General features: G+C 32.7%; 2 protein-coding genes across 3 annotated transcripts in view; both read left to right on the top strand.

Moving 5' to 3' along the window:
* Positions 1-6197, top strand: part of LOC126773606 (calmodulin-A-like) — a 61320-nt gene extending 55123 nt beyond the window's left edge. Inside the window, exons 7-9 of one of the 2 annotated variants that reach the window (XM_050494586.1) lie at positions 210-345; positions 2939-3087; positions 3751-6197. In XM_050494586.1, coding sequence (XP_050350543.1) covers positions 210-345; positions 2939-3087; positions 3751-3782 — 317 coding nt within the window. In that variant the 3' untranslated portion in view covers positions 3783-6197. The remainder of the gene's footprint in view (positions 1-209; positions 346-2938; positions 3088-3750) is intronic. The other variant, XM_050494585.1, reaches the window with a different exon arrangement.
* An 11473-nt stretch (positions 6198-17670) lies between these two features.
* LOC126773592 (membrane-bound alkaline phosphatase-like) overlaps positions 17671-20902 on the top strand; it is a 37438-nt gene continuing 34206 nt past the window's right edge. The window contains exon 1 of the mRNA XM_050494563.1: positions 17671-17757. Within this exon, the coding sequence (XP_050350520.1) occupies positions 17700-17757 (58 nt within the window). The 5' untranslated portion in view covers positions 17671-17699. The remainder of the gene's footprint in view (positions 17758-20902) is intronic.

Here is a 20902-nt window from a genome sequence, read left to right as displayed (position 1 = left end):
ATTTTATAAATGCATGACATTTTGTATTAAATAACGTAAGAAGACGTAGTTTTTTCTTTGAAGAAATTAGTGAGTCTGATATTAACATATATCAATAATTTCAATATATTATTCATAATATAATATATTTTAATAATATCAATGTGTTAATTTTATTTCATTTCATCAGTATATTTCATTATATAACATGGATCAAAACGTTTTTCCAGAGACTGAATTACGAGATATGGTGAAAGAAGTTGATCAAGATGGTAATGGAACGATCGAGTTTAATGAGTTCCTGCAGATGATGTCCAAGAAAATGCGCGGAGCGGATGGAGAAGATGAACTTAGAGAAGCTTTCAGGTATACATTTTGCCATGTTGTTTCCTTAATGAAATTTATCGTCTCTCAAAGGGGCTATCGCACACCTTCTTACAAAATCAAATAAAAGTCTATCCAAGTCAACTGAATACTTAATAATATATAATAATATGTGATAAAATGATAAAAGTATGTGAAATATGTCATATTTTAGCTGTCATAAAGCGTGAAGAAGTAACAAATATTCACAACGCACACAACCTTTTGAATCTATGATATTTGGGCGATTATTATTATTCTAGTAATTAAAGATGAATGGTTATATATATACTGAATTATTGTAATGTCGGCTTATACACTATATAAGTGGAGTGTTTCCATCTGCTAGGACAACGATATGCTACATATAGTATATACATGTCTAAGTCATGCCAAGCAGTTGTCCAAGCGTAAAGCAGCAGCAAGTAATAGAAATTAATTACAACCTTTCTTATCTAATTAACTATAAATAAGGATAAAACTAAAAAAAATTATGCATACTTTATTAAACCCTACAATTAGGGAATAGATAATCTTTAAAATAAAAAGAAATAATCTACAAAATCCAAAACAATTTATATTACTCAAGAAGTTAATACAAATAGAACACGATTACAATCGAGTTAATAATTGCAACCTAAAGCCACAAAGTATTTAATATTATTAATGTAAAAAACATTAATGAAAACAATTAAAACAATTAGACGAAGCGACGACAGAACAACGACATCGCAAATTGGAACGAAACGCGAATGTTAATATGTATGGCAGAAGGTCACTCTTCTCCGGAAAATCTGGACACCACGAAATTGACGTATTTACCAAACCGCCATTTATGGGCTAAAATTGCCGTAACATATGCTATAACAACAAAAATACGTACGTTTTTTTATAAATTTTGATAGACTCAACCGATTTTGATGAAATAAAAAAAAAATGTAATATTTTGGTAACTTGCAAATAGTCATATTAAGTTTAAATGAGGCATTAATTTTTAAATCACAGACAGACACTACAGTTTTATTTATTTGCATAGAGTATAAATTATATTAGGTCCTTACATACGAAATTGGCGTTTTGTACGGGAGGAATATAAAGTCAATTTTTTTTTAAATTTAATTTAAATTTAAATTTGTAAAATATATTTAATTAATCAAAGTATGTACTGTTGTTATCTATGCACTTTTGCCATCTCCATAGGTAATTCATTGATCCCTTTATTAAAAAAACCATGGGGGCGAGAATCAATAAACTCTTTGAAGGCGGTTTGGACTGCCGTATCGGAGTTGAATTTTTTTCTTTGTAAGAAGTTGTCCAAATTCCGGAAAAAATGGTAATCTATTGGAGCAAGGTCCGGGGAGTACTGTGGGGATGTCGCAGACATTCCAATTGTAGCTCGTCTAACTTAGTGGTTGTTTGTTTTGCAGTGTGTGGTCTTGCGTTGTCGTCAAGCAGCAGTGGCCTAGAGTGATTGAACAAACTCGGTTCTTTAGCAGCTAGTTCTTCGTTCATGGTTTGCAGTTGCTGACAATAGATATCTGCCGTAATCGATTGGCCAGATTTTAAAAATCTGTAGTAAACGACACCGGCGCTAGTCCACCAAACACTCACAAGTAACTTTTTATGAGTCAATTTTCGTTAAGGGCAGGATTTGGCTTCCAATTATCGTACAGTATCCACTTTTCATCACAAGTAATGATTCGATTTAAAATCCCTTCATTATTGTGTCGGTTGAGCAAAATAACACAGTAGTCGACGCGTGTTTGCAAGTTCGATTCACTCAATTCATGAGGTACCCTTCGTTCAAGTTTTTTTACTTTCCCGATTTGCCGAAGCTTGCAGCTATCTCTGAAGTGCTTTGTGATGGATCCGCTTTCACAATAGCCCAATAGCCTTAATTCTTCATTTTGCACTTTGGTCTCCGGCCGTCCACGGGGTTGGTTATGAAGGTCGAAATTTCCAGAACGAAAACGTTGAAACCAAAAACGTACCGTGCTTTCTTTTGCGACACCAGCGCCGTACACATCATTAATCTTTCGAGCTATTTCTGCAGCACTGGTGCCATGGTAGAACTCGTACATGTAAATATACGATATTTCATGTTTTCCATTGTGCGGTAATAAGCGACACAAAAGATAAAAATAATGAGGAAAAAACAAATGAATGACTGTTTTCAAAACTCAAATGTACCAGCTAAACGAATTTATTAATTTGAATTTGGAATTCTTAACCAAAGAGTAGATATTTCAGATCAAATTGGTCAGTACGACAAAACGCTAATTTCATATGTAAGGACCTAATATTATAAGCATTTTTAAAATGCTATATTATATTATGTTCTGAGAGGGCAATAAACTCTTTCTCTTTATTTTGTCGCTATGATTCATGATTTACTAAAAAAAGCAGCATCTAGAAATATATTTATTACTTTAAGAAATGAATCATGACTAACTAAATACCAATAGGTATTTAGTATAGGAATATGACCTTCAATCACACATTCTACTTAAAAATTGATATCGGTTAGTCTTATTACGACTATATAAAATGCAAAATTTATTAAATATAATTAAGATGTCACGCTAAAATATTTCAGGGTATTTGACAAAAACAACGACGGACTAATATCCTCAGTGGAGCTTAGACATGTGATGACCAACCTCGGTGAGAGGCTCAGCGAAGAAGAAGTTGACGACATGATCCGTGAGGCTGATCTTGATGGTGATGGCATGGTCAATTACGATGGTCAGTATTCTTTAATAAAACGGTTAGGGAGGAATTGATAAAAGAAAAGGATTATTACAAGAAAGAAAGATTTTTACTTGGTGGTAGGTCTACTCATCACATATTAAATTAACTAGTGGTACCACCCACTCTTCAGATATTCTACCGCAAAACAGCAGTACTTGGTATTGTTGTGTTCTCTCTAAAGGGTGAGTGAGCCACTGTAATTACAGGCACATGGGACATAACATCTTGGTTCCCAAGGTTGGTTAGTTCAGTATGAAGGGTGAGTGAGCGTGTGTAGCTACAGCCACAAGAGATATAACTCCATAGTTTTCGAGTTTTATAGCGCTTTGACGATGTAAGGAATGATAAATATTTCTTACATCGCCATCTTATATATTAAATAAAAAAACCTATTGAGGCTGGTGACAATACATATTACTTTTCAAAATTTTATAAAATGCCTATGTATTTAGTTTATATAAAAAAACTTCATTTAAAAAGGTACTTAAACTTTATAATTTGTTTTCCTTCTTTAGCTGAACCTTGTATCAACCATTAAATTATACGACATTTTGTCAAAATCCTTTTAAAAAGACATATTATTTTTTTCTACAAAAGTTAATTTCTGATTGAGATATATATTATTACGACCTTTGTTATATCTTTTTGTTATTTCAGAGTTCGTGACAATATTGACGTCGAAAAACTAGTATGCAGAGGAACAACCCAAGAGAGATCGTTCCCAACCGCGTCAGTGTCCGTATCCGGAACTAACTGAGCTTGGCGGGAAAGAAACTCTCATTTAAATGAGTCAGTGTAAACTCAGTTTGGAAGTGTTGTTCTTTAAGCATCGGGGAGTGAACGTAATATTACTGTGAAACGAAACGCCTAATCTCCCAACGAAGTTGCATGACGTGAGATACGAACGGCCTTTGTGGATATAACTTTTACATCAGCCCTGGACATAATCTATATTTTAATTCAATTATCGTGTCGTGTATTTGTGCGTTTTTTTTTCGTATTGAAATGTTGGCTCGCTAATTTTGTAGCGGATGTGATAAATTGCGTTATGTCTCTTTACATGACATTTAACATCAGTGAAGTTATTAAATAGAAAGTTGGATTCAAAATTAGAACGCTAGCTAATAAGGCTGTTGCATGATTTGGATGTGCTTTGTTAATTAAAGCTATAACGCTTAATGTTTGTATTGATATTGTTAACTCAATTTAATCGGGAAGTATAAACGGGATGTAAATAATGCGTGTAATGTCTTTAGATGTAAACGGGACTTTAAGACCGTTATGTTTGAAAGTTGATGACTTATGTTTTAAATTGTAATACATGTATTGATATTTATCGGCATTGTATTAAAATAATATATCCTTAAATGTTCGCAATTAAAAGACGGAGGATAAGACTATTTGAAGCGGATTTTTAAGGCACTTTTCGGATGCAGTCGGTGCATTAGATCACTAGAATATGTTGGAAAAGGCAAACCTTGATTGGAATTCGCTTAAAATATTCTTATTCTAAATGTGTAATTATGGCACAATTGCCTATATCCACTTAACGAATAATGTCTGAACATGATTGAATAATGTTAGTGGTTGATCAATACGATGGTCACGGTCAGTGTTCACTAAACCATGATGGCCCTTGGTCTATGTCATTGGCCCTTTATAAGCTAGCATCGTAAGTACAAGTAGACTTTATAATAATATAAATTGTAGTCCAAGAGCTGACAAGAAATATTAACGTGTTATAATTCTGGCTCACAATGGTATTTCATTTAAAAAGAAATGTATATTTCACTTATTCAATGCTCTTAATTTATCTAAAACCTAAAACTCCATTTCATTAAATATAAGTATGTTACTAAGTACATATATACCTTATATAATTTGAAATACATTACCTTTGTGAAGAAAACGAAACGATTATCTGTAGGCTCTTGGTCTATAACGTTCAACACAAAATCATTATAAAATACTCCCTTAAAAAATATAGACGTTGCATTTTGATATTGGAATTAGAAATATGTCTGTACTAGAAAAAAAAAACAATAATAATAAAAGAATAGTTTTAAAAAGAGAATCGGTTGTGTCCATTTTTTAACCGTAAAATCATCCTGTATACAAGTGTAATGATGACAGTAGAATTAGTCGTGTGTAATTGATTAGATTGTGATCTCCGTTAGTCTTCCAAATCGTGGAGGTTGACTTGACGTAACATTTATTAATACTGAATGTGCTTTTACGAATTAGTAAATACCGCATCATTATTGTGTCAGCAATATTTTTTTACATGTATAATATCATGAATATTTTAAAACGTAATTATTTTTGGTCTCCCTTAATTTTTTCAATATTATTTAAAAATAATACAAATGAATAAGACTTATCATCCTGGCAAATAATGACGATTATACATCCGGTGTTTTATTATTATTACATTTAAATTCTACTTTAAAATGAAATTAACGAAAACATTTTGAACTATATTAAGCTAAAACAATAGTATGATTGTTTATTTTAATACTATAATAATAAATGTCACGATAATCGAAATATTCTAATAAAGTTAAATGAAGATTATATTATCATATGTAACTTCATTTAATCAATTTACAAAATCAAATGTAAAATTTTAATTAATAGTGTTTATCATAATCGTTGTTAATATATAACATACTATTGTATTAATAATAAATGTGTTCTAGATTGCATTATATATGTTTAGCAAAGCCCTGTTATATTTTGTAGTATATAATATGCAAGAGTTAAAATCTATAATAAATAAATTATAGCCTATAAATGGGCTTCCTCTTAATTACATAAGATTGTATTTATTTATTTATTTAATTTAAAATATATAATTTATTTTATGTACAATAAGGACAATAAAACATTTCTCGTTCATGTCAATTTAACAGATACAAAAAAAAATTAAAAAATATATCTCCGTATTTAAAAAAATTTAATTAATATATCGCATATCACGAGCAATAAATATATAAATAATTAAGTGATAATATTTTTATTTATTATAATTAATGGATACAAAAATATATTTACATTTAAATATTAAATTATTTTACATTTATTTTTATAATAATAATTTTAAAATAACCTCATAATTATTGAATATATTTAATCACATAGCTATAAATGTTTGTAAATACATAAAAAAGTGTTCTATAAAATAACTAATTCATACCATACTAATAAAAATTATGTTAATTATAATAACAATCTAAGAATACATGTTTCATTTATTCTGATTTCATTTATTCATATAATATAACTGTTTGAGAACGATAATCATACTGTAATTTTAATCAAAAATATCATCACTGAGTGTGTGATTCTTAATTATGAAAGAAATATTGGCAAATTTATTTATTGTGAAACAATATATAATTTTAATCATATTACTATATAATATAATATATACATATTATGTATTATGCAAAGTAGATTGGTGTATCTAGTTAAATGAATTTACAAGCTTCGTATGAGAAAAGACATTTTAATAAAATTGATATGTGAATTTTGATGACTTTCAATGCCCTAATTTTTTTTTATATATATTGTTAATGTTATATAAAAGTTTATCTGTATATTTTTAACAAAATCACGTACGGACGGTTAAAAATATTTTAGCAAAAAACAAACAAAGTCCTTACTATTTATATAATTAGTGGGGATAAATAAAATATACAAAAAAATAATAGTGCCCCAAAGACATTATATCCGATTGTGTGTATATTTAGTATTAGATATTTTATTTTTTTATAGAATAGGAAGGTGGACGAGCATATGGGCCACCTGATGATAAGTGGTCACCAAACGCCCTTAGACATTGGCATTGTAAGAAATGTCAACCATCGCTTACAGCCAATGCGCCACCAACCTTGGGAACTAAGATTTTATGTCCCTTGTGCCTGTAATTACACTGGCTCACTCACCCTTCAAACCGGAACACAACAATATCAAGTGTTGCTGTTTTGCGGTAGAATATCTGATGAGTGGGTGGTACCTACCCAGACGAGCCACAAGATATACAACAACAAGACACTATCATATTATCGCTTATATGTATTTATAAAATAAACATTAAATTAGCAGTGATTATAATTAAACCATAACAATGAAGATTATCTCGTTATATAACATTATTTACATTATAACATAAAGAAACATACTGCTGATAATGAAACAGTTAATTAGACGGATTAACTGTGATTATAAATGAGACTTAAGTATTTTTTACAATATTTATAGACCACCTATTTATAAGATTGTAAGGTCATAAGGATATATATTAAATCTTTTACGAATAAGAGAGGGTACACGATATTTTTTTGTTATAACACATCTCGTGATATGCTCCACTCATGACTCGGTGAAGCTCTCATAGGATAGCCTCAATATCACACTGCTTGGCTAAAGGAGGCTTTAGCCAAGCAGTGTGATATTGAGGCTATCCGTTTGAGGAGTAGGTATGGTGCTTATTTTACCAGGTCCAATGCAGGTTGGTGTATACACTTGAGGCAGAATTACAGTGGAATTAGACGCAACTTTACACTTTACACTTTACATGAAAATTTAGTAGTGCTTGCCTGGATTAGAACCTCCAATCATCAATTAAGATCATCATCAGCTAAGATTATATATATATTTTTTTATAGAATAGGAAGACGTATGAGCATATGGGATGAGTATATGGTATATTTACTAATTATCTATGAGATTGAAATCTTATGATAATAATTACAGAATAACGCATTGTTTTTTTTTATACAATACGTAGGTGGACGAGCATATAGTCCACCTGATGGTGAGTGGTCACCAACGCCCATAGACATTGGCAATGTAAGAAATGTTAACCATCCCTTACAACACCAACGCGCCACCAACCTTGGGAACTAAGACGTTATGTCCCTTGATCCTGTAATCACACTGGTTCACTCACCCTTCAAAGCGGAACACAACCATACCAAGTACTGCTGTTTTGCGGTAGAATATCTGATGAGTGGGTGGTACCTACCCAGACAAGCTTGCACAGAGCTCTACCACCAGTGTAGTTGGTTTATAGCTTATAAGGCCGCTGAAATCGGTCCTGGAATTAACCCCCTACATTAGATTGTTTTTTTTTCTGCTAATAATTGAATTTATTTTCTATCCAATCTTAAAATTTTGAAAAACAACTTTCCCTTCAAGTAAGTCAACTGGCACACGTTCCGAGTCAAGTAGTCACCTGGACTGTACGACGTCGAAATTTAATAATCCTGAAACGTAGATTTTTTGCACATTACATTTACATTACATTTTTTGTACATTTTAATGCTAATAAACATACAGGCACATTAAACTACCATTTATATAAATCAAAGATAAGACACATAAGTCACGGATATCACGTCTGTGGAGATACGAATACGAGAAAAATAATGTTTTAAAATGTTGAAAAACGACTTACAGTCCGAGTACGTTATTATGTTGCACGAATTTATCGTGTGTAAGAACGGACATTATTAAGGGCAGATAAAATAGAACGTAATTTTAATATATTTGTTGTTTTTTTTTCAGCCTTTTGCCGTCCACTGCTGGACGAAAGCCTTCCCCATAGAACGCCAACCATCCCGATCTTGGGCAGTCCGCATCCATCCCGAACCTGCAACCTTTTTTAAATCGTCGGTCCATCTTGTCACAGGGACAAGAATACAAATAGTATTGCAAATTAAATGTATGTATGTATTGTCTTTTATCTCATAAAAGTAATGGGTTTTTCTATATTATTTAAATAATCATAAAACCACGTTTTTTACAAGACTATTATTTAAGCAAATATTTTGTTTTATTTCAAATTCGCTTATCCGGCTTATTAACGTGACATCACTTGCGCACGCGCACCTAGCCTCGACCAATCGTATGTCGCGCTCGGCACACGCCTGTCACGCGTCATGCGCCTGCGCTGTGACCGCGGGGTGTCGAGTACATAATTATGGAAAGAGATGTTTTTTTTTTATAAATTAAATTTAATAACTTTTTATAAATTACATATGCGTGTAATTTATAAAGCAAAGCAAAGCAATCATTGTAATTAGTTTGTTCACTAAATGTCCAAGTATGTATTTACTTTCGTTATACACCTTCATCATCTAAAGCAGTATGCTTAACTGTCTCGTGTATACAACAAATCAATGTGGCCACATCGCAGGATATGACTGTAAATACATTGTACATACTTGTTTGCGCTGAGTCTTCAATCAGTCTATGAAATACTTAAAAGTCGACTCCACGTTTGTCCACCATCGACACGTTTCAAACTCAAGAAGGCACGTCCCGTTCTACAAAGATAAGTAAATTAATTCAAATATTCATTAATTTTCTTATCTTCAATCTGTATTATCTGACTTTTGTAATAACAAGCATAAATTAATGTATAAATATAGATATATTGTTGTATATTATATACATTTAATACCTAATAACTAATTTTATCTAAAAATATATAAACCGATTTATTTATATACCATGTTCACATCTAAAGAGATTTGGCGTGCCTTGCTTTACTTAGTACTGATTTCAAAAATAACTTTTGAAATCTTAATATTTCGATCTATTTTAATATTTTTTGTATTTAGTAGCCGAGATGGCTAAGTGGTTAGAACGCGTGAATTTTAACCGATTATCGTGGGTTTCAACCCGGGCAAGCACCACTGAATTTTCATGTGCTTAATTTGAGTTTATAATTCATCTCGTGCTTGACGGTGAAGGAAAACATCGTGAGAAAACCTGCATGTGTCTAATTTCATTGAAATTCTGCCACATGTGTATTCCACGAACCCGCACTGGAGCACCGTGGTGGAATAAGCTCCAAAGCTTCTCCTCAAAAAGGGGAGAGGAGGCCTTCAGCCCATCAGTGGGACATTAACAGGCTGTTACTGTTACTATAATGGGAGCAGCAGGCCGCCAACAGGGAACAATGGAGATCCACTATTAAAGCGAGGATCCAAGAATTTGAAGTGAGTCGCATCGCTGAGCTTGATGCCAGACGTGACCAGTTGAAAGCCCGACCACCCGCGGCAATCAACTACAACTATATCAATGGAGTGCTCACATGCCCGCTATGCGCGAGGATCATCAGTAAGAAATTGGCTACATAAGCCACATGCGCCCACATGAACGACACCATGCAGGGAGTTGAAGCGGTCGCCGTGGCCGAAATCGGTCGGGAGAGTATTTTTGTATTATTTAGTTTGTTTTTTAACTTCTATTGCTACATAAGTGTATTTATAGAACAACGTCCAATGATTGTTTCAAAGTGTAGTATCAATGCTCGTTTTTAATTAATTACTAATCTTCATGCTGATGCTTTATATTTGACGTTCCGTTCATTTCAGGAACATTGTTTTTTTATTTCAACATTGCATCTTTTAAATATTTTAAGCAAACAACTTCGAGGCTGAATAGAGTTTTCCTCTCTTATTTGTCAAGTAATAAATATATAAAATATATCAAAATAAAAAAATATATATCAAAAAATGACTCGGTATATAACTTTTATATTTACTAATTATCTATGAGATTGAAATCTTATGATAATAATTACAGAATAACGCATTGTTTTTTTTATATAATACGTAGGTGGACGAGCATATGGTCCACCTGATGGTGAGTGGTCACCAACGCCCATAGACATCGGCATTGTAAGAAATGTTAACCATCGCTTACATCGCCAATGCGCCACCAACCTTGGGACTTAAGATGTTATGTCCCTTGAGCCTGTAATTACACTGGTTCACTCACCCTTCAAACCGGAACACAACAATACCAAGTACTGCTGTTTTGTGGTTGAATATCTGATGAGTAGGATGTTACCTACCCACACGAGCTTGTACAAAGCCCTACCATATAGTACAATTTAACTACCACCAGTAAAATTGTACTATAATATAAACTATTGTACTTAATAGAAAATTATATACCACCATAGATGGTTGTCACACCAACACCATTACAGTAACAGTGTTAATATGGGGATATTAGTTTACGGTTTTTTTTTGTGGCAAGTAAGACAGCATAAAAATTATGTTATATGAAATTTTCAAGAAAACTTTCCGATGATTTCTAATACTTCAATTTCATGATTCGTTAAACGGTCAACGGTTACGTGCTACTTAAAATATCTTCGTTTAAAATATTTTTCGTTTTAAATGGATTGAAAGATTTTATATAATAATCTAGTGCTTTATCCGTGGCTAAGGTTGCTTCATAATTCAGCATTACCAAATAAGAATTTCGATAGCTCTTTCTTAAAAATGAAGGATTTTTATACAAACTTTCGTCCTCTTTATGTAGTTCCTTAGGGGTTAAATTTAAGGAGTTCCTTACTGTGTAAAATGAAACGGTATGCAAATTTGCATTGCATAGCCAGGCTAATAGCCTCAGTTTGGGCTATGCGTCGATATGTCAGTTAGTCAGTGATTCATTTAAGTATATAAATAATCGCTTGATGTGAGTCTAGAAAAAAAATGTATCTTAAAAAACATAATAATAAAAAAACCTAAACAATTGTAGAAATATTCGTATGTCCGAGTATATAAGGGCAGCAAAATTGAAACAGACTATACTTGCAAAGCAAAATATTTGAATTCGGATTTGTATCTATAAATCTATATACCGTAATATTATATAAAAACCTTTTACGTGCCCTTGAATTTATGTGAACTCGTACTTGTGTTTGAACCATGTTGTCACTATTCGACAATGATTTTAAGAACAATAACATTGTAACAAACCATTTGTGCAAATACGACGTGTAATAGTTTAAATTTATAATAAAAATGTTTTGATAAAACATACATACCTATTATATATTTTTTAATTTATTTGTCCACAGAATTTTGTGCCTTTTTAGGTATTCCTTTTTAATGTATTGAAATATCATTATTCACTATTTATCTAAACGAACTAAGAAACCTTCTAGAGAAGGAAAACTATAAATAGATTATAAATATAAGATATAATTGCATATTTATTTAAATTAATTCAATTCGAACATAGAGTACGCTAAATGTACAATAATAATTAATATAACCTTAAATAAGTCAAGTATTTTAAGCAAGCGAACGTTTCCTACTTCACACAACCATTGCATTTCCTACCTTGCACAAACATTCTTTGGAACCAACTTTCAGCGGTGAATATTCTGAAGCAATAAGACATCGAACCCTTCATGATAATAATATACTCATTCCTTAAAGGCTAGCCATGCACCTGCAAGCCGGTGTTGCAGGTGACCACGGGCAGAGGTAGTCACTTTCCATCAGGCGAGCCTCCTACCCGTTTCCCCAATTAAAAAAGAACTAAAATACACTTTTATGCTCACTCACAATTATTCCGTATATACCTTGAAACAAAAATTACAGCTTGAGACACCACGGCGGTGTAAAATCGGCACATTGGTGACATTTCTTAAATAAGAAAAGCAATTAAATAAGCATTTCTCAAGTATTTAATACATTCAATTTCCCCTAAAATTGAGCATATAGCTGGTCTAAGAGTGGGAACGACATGAGGGCAGGATTAAAGCTGTGATTTCATTAAGTGACCTATAAACCATTGCACTATTGTCGCTTGTTAACTTCGCGCTCTTTTTCTTAAGTAATAACGAGTGAGTTCTAAGTACTAACAGCACTAAGTTAAGTTACCTAAGCTGATGACATTAGTTAATTACTTTCGTTATAATAATAGTCATCAAAACCGATTTCGGCCACGGCGGCCAATCTCAAGAGAGATTAGCCAACTGCGCAGGAGATATTATAGTACACAAGTGTGTGCACAAACACAGGTGCACTCTCTATTCCCTGAATCTCATAATCCAATGGGACGGCAATCCAACACGACCGGAAACAGTTCAGGCACAGGAACAGGACCAACGGCTTGACTTGCTTTCCTAGGCACGGGAGTGTACACCCTTCCAACATTCAAACTTCGGGCTGTTATTGAGAATTTTCGACAGAAAACTCAATAACTTTTTATTGGCCCGACCTGGGATTTGAACCCTTCGGGTCTGCGGCCTTACACCTAGCCACTAGACTAACGAGGCAGCCAATTTACGTTACAACGTCAAGCCGAAGTTGCACCTATTTTCAAATAATTGTAAAATTAAAAATAATTAGAATGAAATCGCTGAACGCACACTTTCAACAACACAACTTTTACGCAATTTACATTAGAATAATCAATTAAAAACATAAACTATAAAAATGATCTATTAAATTTGCAGCTATATCCGACAGCGCTGTCGGATATATCTACAAATTGTAAACTATTTTTGACCATTTTGTCAAATATAGTTTCTTTTATAAATAAATGACTTATGTCACATTCCCTTGGGCCAATTTAAAATAAAAAAAATTTACAAAGTACATATAAATGAGTGACCGAAATGAAAATGCTCTCACGAAGCGGGGTCAAAGTCATTCGATACCTTCACAACAATCAGGTCGCACGATTCCAATACACAGACAGATCATTTAATGTTCTATAATACTCAAGGGCCGTGCCTTAATATTATTTAACCTCTAAATGTTTAATTGCATTCTTAAATAATTAATTGTTCGTTATACATCTTTTGATGAAAGACAAATTTTAAAATTTTGCGGGCGTCTTAAATGTGTGGCGTTTGAATAAAACAATTCTGAGGTTGCATGAGTTTTGTAATATGTATATTTATTTTATAAATTTTTTACAATGCCAATGTCTATGGGCGCTGTTGACCACTTACCTTCAGGTGGCCCATATGCTTGTCCACCTACCTATACTATAAAGAAAAACTAATAAATGTAACTTTCCGCCCCGACTTTGTATATAGAACTCATACAAAGTTTTGACTCAGTAGCTTTGGTTGATCATATTATGATATGATGCCCTGACAACAATATCATATGACGATACATATATATTTGACCAAATATTATAATCACAGTTTTTAATTTTTTTTTATAGAATAGGAAGGCGGACGAGCATATGGGCCACCTGATGGTAAGTGGTCACCAAACGCCCTTAGACATTGGCATTGTAAGAAATGTTCACCATCGCTTACATCACCAATGCGCCACCAGCCTTGGGAACTAAGATGTTATGTCCCTTGTGCCTGTAATTACACTGGCTCACTCACCCTTCAAACCGGAACACAACAATACCAAATACTGCTGTTTTGCGGTAGAATATCTGATGAGTGGGTGGTACCTACCCAGACGAGCTTGCACAAAGCTCTACCACCAGTATTAATTTTGAAATATCAGTTTAATGTTATTAAGAACACAACGTTTTTAAATGATTAATTTGTATTATTTAAAATAAGCTAAGACATTGCCCCAAAAATAGCGATAAGATCGATTTGAACTTTTATCTTTTGACCGATGTCAATACGATGAGTATAAATAACACAAGTTCTTTAAATATAAAATTGATTTGTGGTATATACTTCCTATTTTATATGCATGTAACTATTAACAAGAACATAATATAATTATCATTAATAATCATATGATTTGTTAAGAATATTATATTAAAATAAAAATGCCTTAGAAAATTATGTTTGTACAAAATTATTATACGTATATTATATGTTTATAAATTTCTTGTGATGTAAGTTAATTTAGTGACCCTAGAACCATATTGAATTTTATTTTATTCGTCAAACTTCTTATAAATATGTACCCTTATATACTTAGATTAACTTAATCTAATCAAAGTTCTTTATTCGATAGGGCTATTTTGTAAGAACAAACTCGAAACTCACGGTATCAAAACGGTCTTGAAATGTCAAAAAGTGATATGCGACATTGGCCATAATAATTATAACATTTCAAGAATACACGCGTCAAAATATGTCGGTTGTCAACATTTCACGGGTAAGTAAGGAAGCCAAATCTTACAGAATGAAGTTCAATCAAAACTAACTATAAAAAAAAATCTCACGTATTCGAAAAAGGAACGAACATCGAAATTGCAATCGGATACAATTTTCGTTTTTTTGACATTAATGATCATGCGATGTTCTTCATCAATTCAAATTATAAAAAAAAAATACGATCAAGGTGAGTAATTGAAGCAACAATAACCCGAGGTACTAAAATACTCCGTGAAGGACGAACCGTGTCAGTCAACGATGCAATACTATCACAATGGCCTGGCGAATCATTCACATCCTTCTTAAGATGAATGGCGCCCACACAATAGTGTGATATGGACAAGTAAACAACATAGTCACTTTACTGTTTTGCTTATACGATGGGAGGTCCAAAAGTATACGGAAAGGAATACAGGAATTCATTACAGTGTATAACATATAGAGTGTTAACCATATGACGTCATTTAGATTGATCATGCAACTAACAAGTCGATTCGGAAGATAATTCCTTTGATTATTTTTTTTTGAAGCCGAACTATAATAAATCAGATAGAATTCGTGTATGGCACTCACTGCCCTGATAATTATAAGTATTTAAAAGTGGTATAGTCTAATTAAATTAAGATGAGCATTCATAGAAGACTCTCTTGACGATCGATGGCATTACAGAAAATGTTGAAAAGTCGAAAAAATTGTATCTCAAAATACTCTCGTATTTTGGGGCTAGATTATAATTTTGGCATGTTAAAAGTTATTACAAGATACCCATTTTAAAGCCGACAATAGACGCCTTATCGAAATCGAGCAAACTTTTCGAACCGTGTGGTGAGAAATTTTACACCAATTTTGCAATAAGGCAGTTTACGATTCGCTTATCCTACAAACCACAACAATAAATTGTGCTGATTAGAGGTAGGGAGCTATCTAGACGCTCTGAAACAAAGCCTTACTACCAAGTTTATAGATTAACACTTAAAAATATGCGAATCAAAGGAATATTACTAAAAATATTTATATGGTATTATTTATTAGATCACCAACAAAGTACACACAGATACATGATAACACACAGTTCATAATATAAAAAATAAAAGAAGAGGTACCTCAATTACATGTGATAACTGCATGAACTATAAGGCAATATACATTTCAGCAAAAAAAATTAAGTTAAGATAGTTAATTAATACGAAATTTTGTTTGTTAAAAAATGATCATTCAAAAAATTAGTGTCAGATAAGATGTCGTGCGTCAGACACTTCTTCAAGACAGTGTAGGCCCACGGCGGTCAAGCGTGGTACATTTATACAGAGTGTTCTGAAAGTTAAGTTACATAACAATATAAATCATTTGTCATGATAAAAGTTTTTTTTATACATTTATATGAAATGTGATTTTTTACTAAACTAAAAATACGTTATAAAAAGGATATTTGTAAGCTCTTCTGTGTAAGTAACACATAGTACTTTAAAAACATTTTTGCTTGTACTAGAGAAAAAGTATTAACAAAAAGTGCAAGAGGCAATCATTATTTCTGTAATATTTATTATTTACTGAATTAAAATCCAACATCACGTTATATTAGGATATATGGTTTAAATTTTTTATAAATTATCTTGTGACGTCACTCATAAAAAGTTTATAAAAAGGGAGGCAACATTAAAAACGGACTGACTTATTGTATTAGAAATAGAAAAAAAACCTTTACTAATTATATTATATTTATGCAAGCTGTTTCATTGTTACCATTTTATAATTACATTACAATCTCGTTTAACTTCTGAAAAAAAAAATACAGTGCTTTGCTTTAAGTATTATGTTATAGTTAAAATAACTATACCATATTCTTGTAAATCTAAAAAAGTAAAAGTAATTATTAAATGTAATATTGCCGGTTATGCAAAAGCATAGACATGGGAGATTGAGGTCGGATCACGGCGCAACACACCCTGACGGAGTGTGCCGCGTGGGGGCCCCAGAGGCTTTTTCTGGCGGCAGTTGTCGGCGGACACCTCTCCTTGCCGAGCAACATCAACGCGATGCTCGGAAGCGCTGAGTGTTGTTCGGAAATGGTCTCCTTCTGTGAAAATGTAATGTCGCAAAAGGAGGCCGCGGAGCGGAGGCGGGAAGAGGACGCCGCTGCAAACCTGCTCCGCCGAAGAAGACTGGGGAGAAGAATGAGGCGCTATGCGCACCTTCTCCCTCCGCCGCAATAGGCGTCGCTGGGACTAGGGGGTTCTCAGTACCCTGGTAATCCCCCTAGAGAATGAAGGCCTGCATACGCAGGCCGCCCGTCAGAGCGTCGCGGTAGCATGCGCAAGCGATCCCGCGGCGCTCCTTGATATGACGGAAAAAAAAGACATGAGGTCGGACGCGAACAAGGCCTTGTAAGGGAGTCTAGGGCACTCTTAACTATTTCATTCAACTTGTTACTATTAAAGCATAACTTTAGAAGCATAAAGTGGTTTTTTTATACCGTGAAACAAGAGGCTACCTCTACTACTATGTTCAAGTAGAGCCAAAAAAAAATTGCCAACCAATTAATAAGCTGTTGAACCATCTTGATCTGTATAAAAATATACTTATAAGGAAAGTCTTGAATATCAAATCAGCCTGTATATGTACACAGTCGACATTTATAAATCGCAACTTGTAGAGATAAGTGACAGTTAGCCGACCACGCCCCCCCAGTTACACTGAAATGTTTACTATCCTGTGCGTTCTGACCACAGTAGGCGCTGTTCAGGGAATATATTATGGTAAGAATTTAAGTATTTTTCGGGTCTCGTTTTCTTATAACATAGATGATAAAGCTTGGGTTTATTGTTCGTTAATTGTCATAAAAGTTTATAAATAATATTTTTTTTCAATAAATATATATTTACATATAATATTAGTATGCTATGTTTGTGAAAATGGTGCTTAGAATACTTGAATAAAGTATGTTTTGTTTTTATTTATTTAAAGATGTATGTAGTCTGGTTTTTATGTGCAAATTTTAACTGAAATTATGAATTTAGAACACGTATATATTTTTTTTTTTATAAAATAGGTAGACGGGCGAGCATTTGGGCCACCTGGTAAGTGGTCACCAATGCCAGAGAAAGAGAGAAATAAGAAATGTTAATCATCGCTTACATCACCAATGCGCCACCAAGCTTGTGAACAATATATTATGTCCCTTGTGCCTGTAATTAAACTGGCTCACTCACCCTTCAAATCGGAACACAACATTACCAAGTACTACTGTTTTGCGGTAGTATATCTGATGAGTGGGTGGTACCTACCCAGACGAGCTTGCACAAAGCCCTACCACCAGTAGTAGAATATCTGATGAGTTGGTGGTAGAAAAAAAAGCGATAGTATATGTATATATATATATACTATCGCTTTAACACTCATATATAGTTTCACTCGCTTCATTATTACTACGCGTGTAAAAGGAACCCGTATACAAATATTCATGGTGCTAGCCCAAGGCTGTACGTTGATATGTCAATCAGTCATTCATTTACATATATATATAAAGATGTACTTGTGTTAAATTCTCGCTTTACATATCTCGAGAGTAAATAATGATAATTATCGATAAAAGACCGGTTTCACACTATGAATAATTATCTAACTTTGTCGAAACTGATAAGTTTTTTTATAGAAATCGATAAAATAGTTTAATACAAAAATAGCAAAATCGTTGAATTGTATTTATAAGCTTATTACAATATTCTTTTCATTATTATTACATTATTTAAAGATCAACAAATCGTTTAAAGATATAATTTGAAACGAAAATATTATTAAGTGGAGAGGATTAAGCCAAGAAGGATTATGCCAAGCAGTGGCGTACTAAAAATTAGTTTGCGATAGGCGATAAGAGTATTACGATCACCAAATACATATTATATATATAATTATAATATATTAATAATAAGAACAAAATATATACAATTATATTTTATAGATGATTCTTAAAAACCTTCTTTAACTATTGTTTTAATTGTCGTATTATTTTACAATATATAATTGAATTATGTTATATATATATATATTATGCAAATAATAGTGTAAACGCACTTTGCAATTCAAATAATCAAGATGCAAGATCAGTAATTTTAGAGATGAAACGTGCGGTATAGCGATTCGGATATTATATAACTTAGCCTGATTTTATATCAATTTTATTAAATATTTGTTAAAATTTTATAAATATAAATGCATATGTGCGTGAGTAATTAGCGCAAAATATTAACTGTATTAAGAAGTGTATGTAGTTGACTGTGTTAAATAAAAATATATACATTCATTTTAAGTGGAAACAAGTTGGCCCAATGGTTGGTGGCGTAGTTGGTGCATTGCCAAATTCTGCCACTTGGTATATGCTCCAAATCTTCTTCTCAAGAGGAGAAGAGATTATGTCTTTTAAAATAATATATTCCTTGTTAAACACTATCCGACGAGCTGGTTGGCGTGGTTGGTAGATACTTGCCTTTCACGCCGAAGGTTGTGGGTTCGATCCCCACCCAGGACAGACATTTGTGCGCATGAACATGTCTGTTTGTCGTGAGTCTGGATGTAATTATCTATATAAGTATGTATTTACAAAAGAAAAGTAGTATATGTAGTACATCAGTGATCTGGTTTCCATAGCACAAGCTCTGCTTAATTTTGGATCAGATGGCCGTGTGTGAATAATGTCCCAGGATTAGTGTTACATAGTACATACTATTCATAAAACTTATTAATCTTTATTAGCTGTTTATCTAAATACAAGTTGATAAGAAATTAAGATCAGAGTAATAAATTAATTGTGTATCAACGTTTATGAAACGATATTGTGTAATTACTAGTAATTACTTGTAACTTGTACAGTGGTAAGAACGCGTGAATCTTAACCGATGATCGGGGGTCGAACCAGGGTAAGCACCAATGAAGTTTTTCATGTGCTTAATTTGTGATTATAATTCATCTCGTGCTTTTCGGCGAAGGAAAACATCGTGAGGAGGATGTGCATTTGTCTAATTTCACTGAAATTCTGCCACATGTATATTCCACCAATCCGCATTAGAGCAGCGTGGTGGAATAAGCTCCAAACCTTCTCCTCAAAAAAGGGAGAGGAGGCCTTAAGCCAGCAATGGGACATCTACAGACTGTTACCGTTACTTGTAACTACAAGTACTAAGCTTAGAATTGCGAATACTCAAATATCGAAAACAAAATCTGGCAAGAACAAATCAGGATGCAACGCCTATTGTCTATACATTTGTAACATATATTTTATCTATATATATATATGGTCGAGATCTTGAATGATGTATGTATGATTTTGATTATGATTTCGCAATAAAACGCGTGTTGAACGTATGCGAAGTTTATTTATTAAAGTGACGTAACACTGGGTCTCTTTTTGCGCTAAAAACGTTTCATAAAAATTCGACCTTGACCTTTAAAATTAAACTGACCTTTTAAACTTATATCAAGCTCAAATAAGTTACACTTCAATTCTAATTCTTTTTTTTTTCAAAATTAATAAAACCTTAATTTATTAAATTATACATCAAAATCAATTTCACGCATTATGAAATTAACATATTACAAAGGAAAACAGTCTTTGTTCAATAAGGCATATTAAAAATGTAAGGCTGCATTTTTTGTTGTTCAAATGTCAAATCAGTGATGACAGAAAGAGAAAAAAATAGTGTTAATTAAATACCCGCTATACAACGTTTAAAAGTAGTACCGGAAAAATTTAAGTAAAGTCGTGGCGACTTTAGACAACAAATGACAATTACAGTTCGAATTTTAAAAATAAATTAATGTTAACAAATATCTGTTGACAAGAACGCTGGCAGCATAAAATCGTAACTGTCTCGGGCTTCTTTTTTTATTACTCTTTTAGGCGGGTAA

The sequence above is a fragment of the Nymphalis io genome, chromosome 15, assembly GCF_905147045.1.
Source record: "Nymphalis io chromosome 15, ilAglIoxx1.1, whole genome shotgun sequence".
Taxonomy (NCBI): domain Eukaryota; kingdom Metazoa; phylum Arthropoda; class Insecta; order Lepidoptera; family Nymphalidae; genus Nymphalis; species Nymphalis io.
The sequence above is the reverse complement of the archived record's forward strand: the minus strand, read 5'-3'. Positions and strand labels throughout refer to the sequence as shown.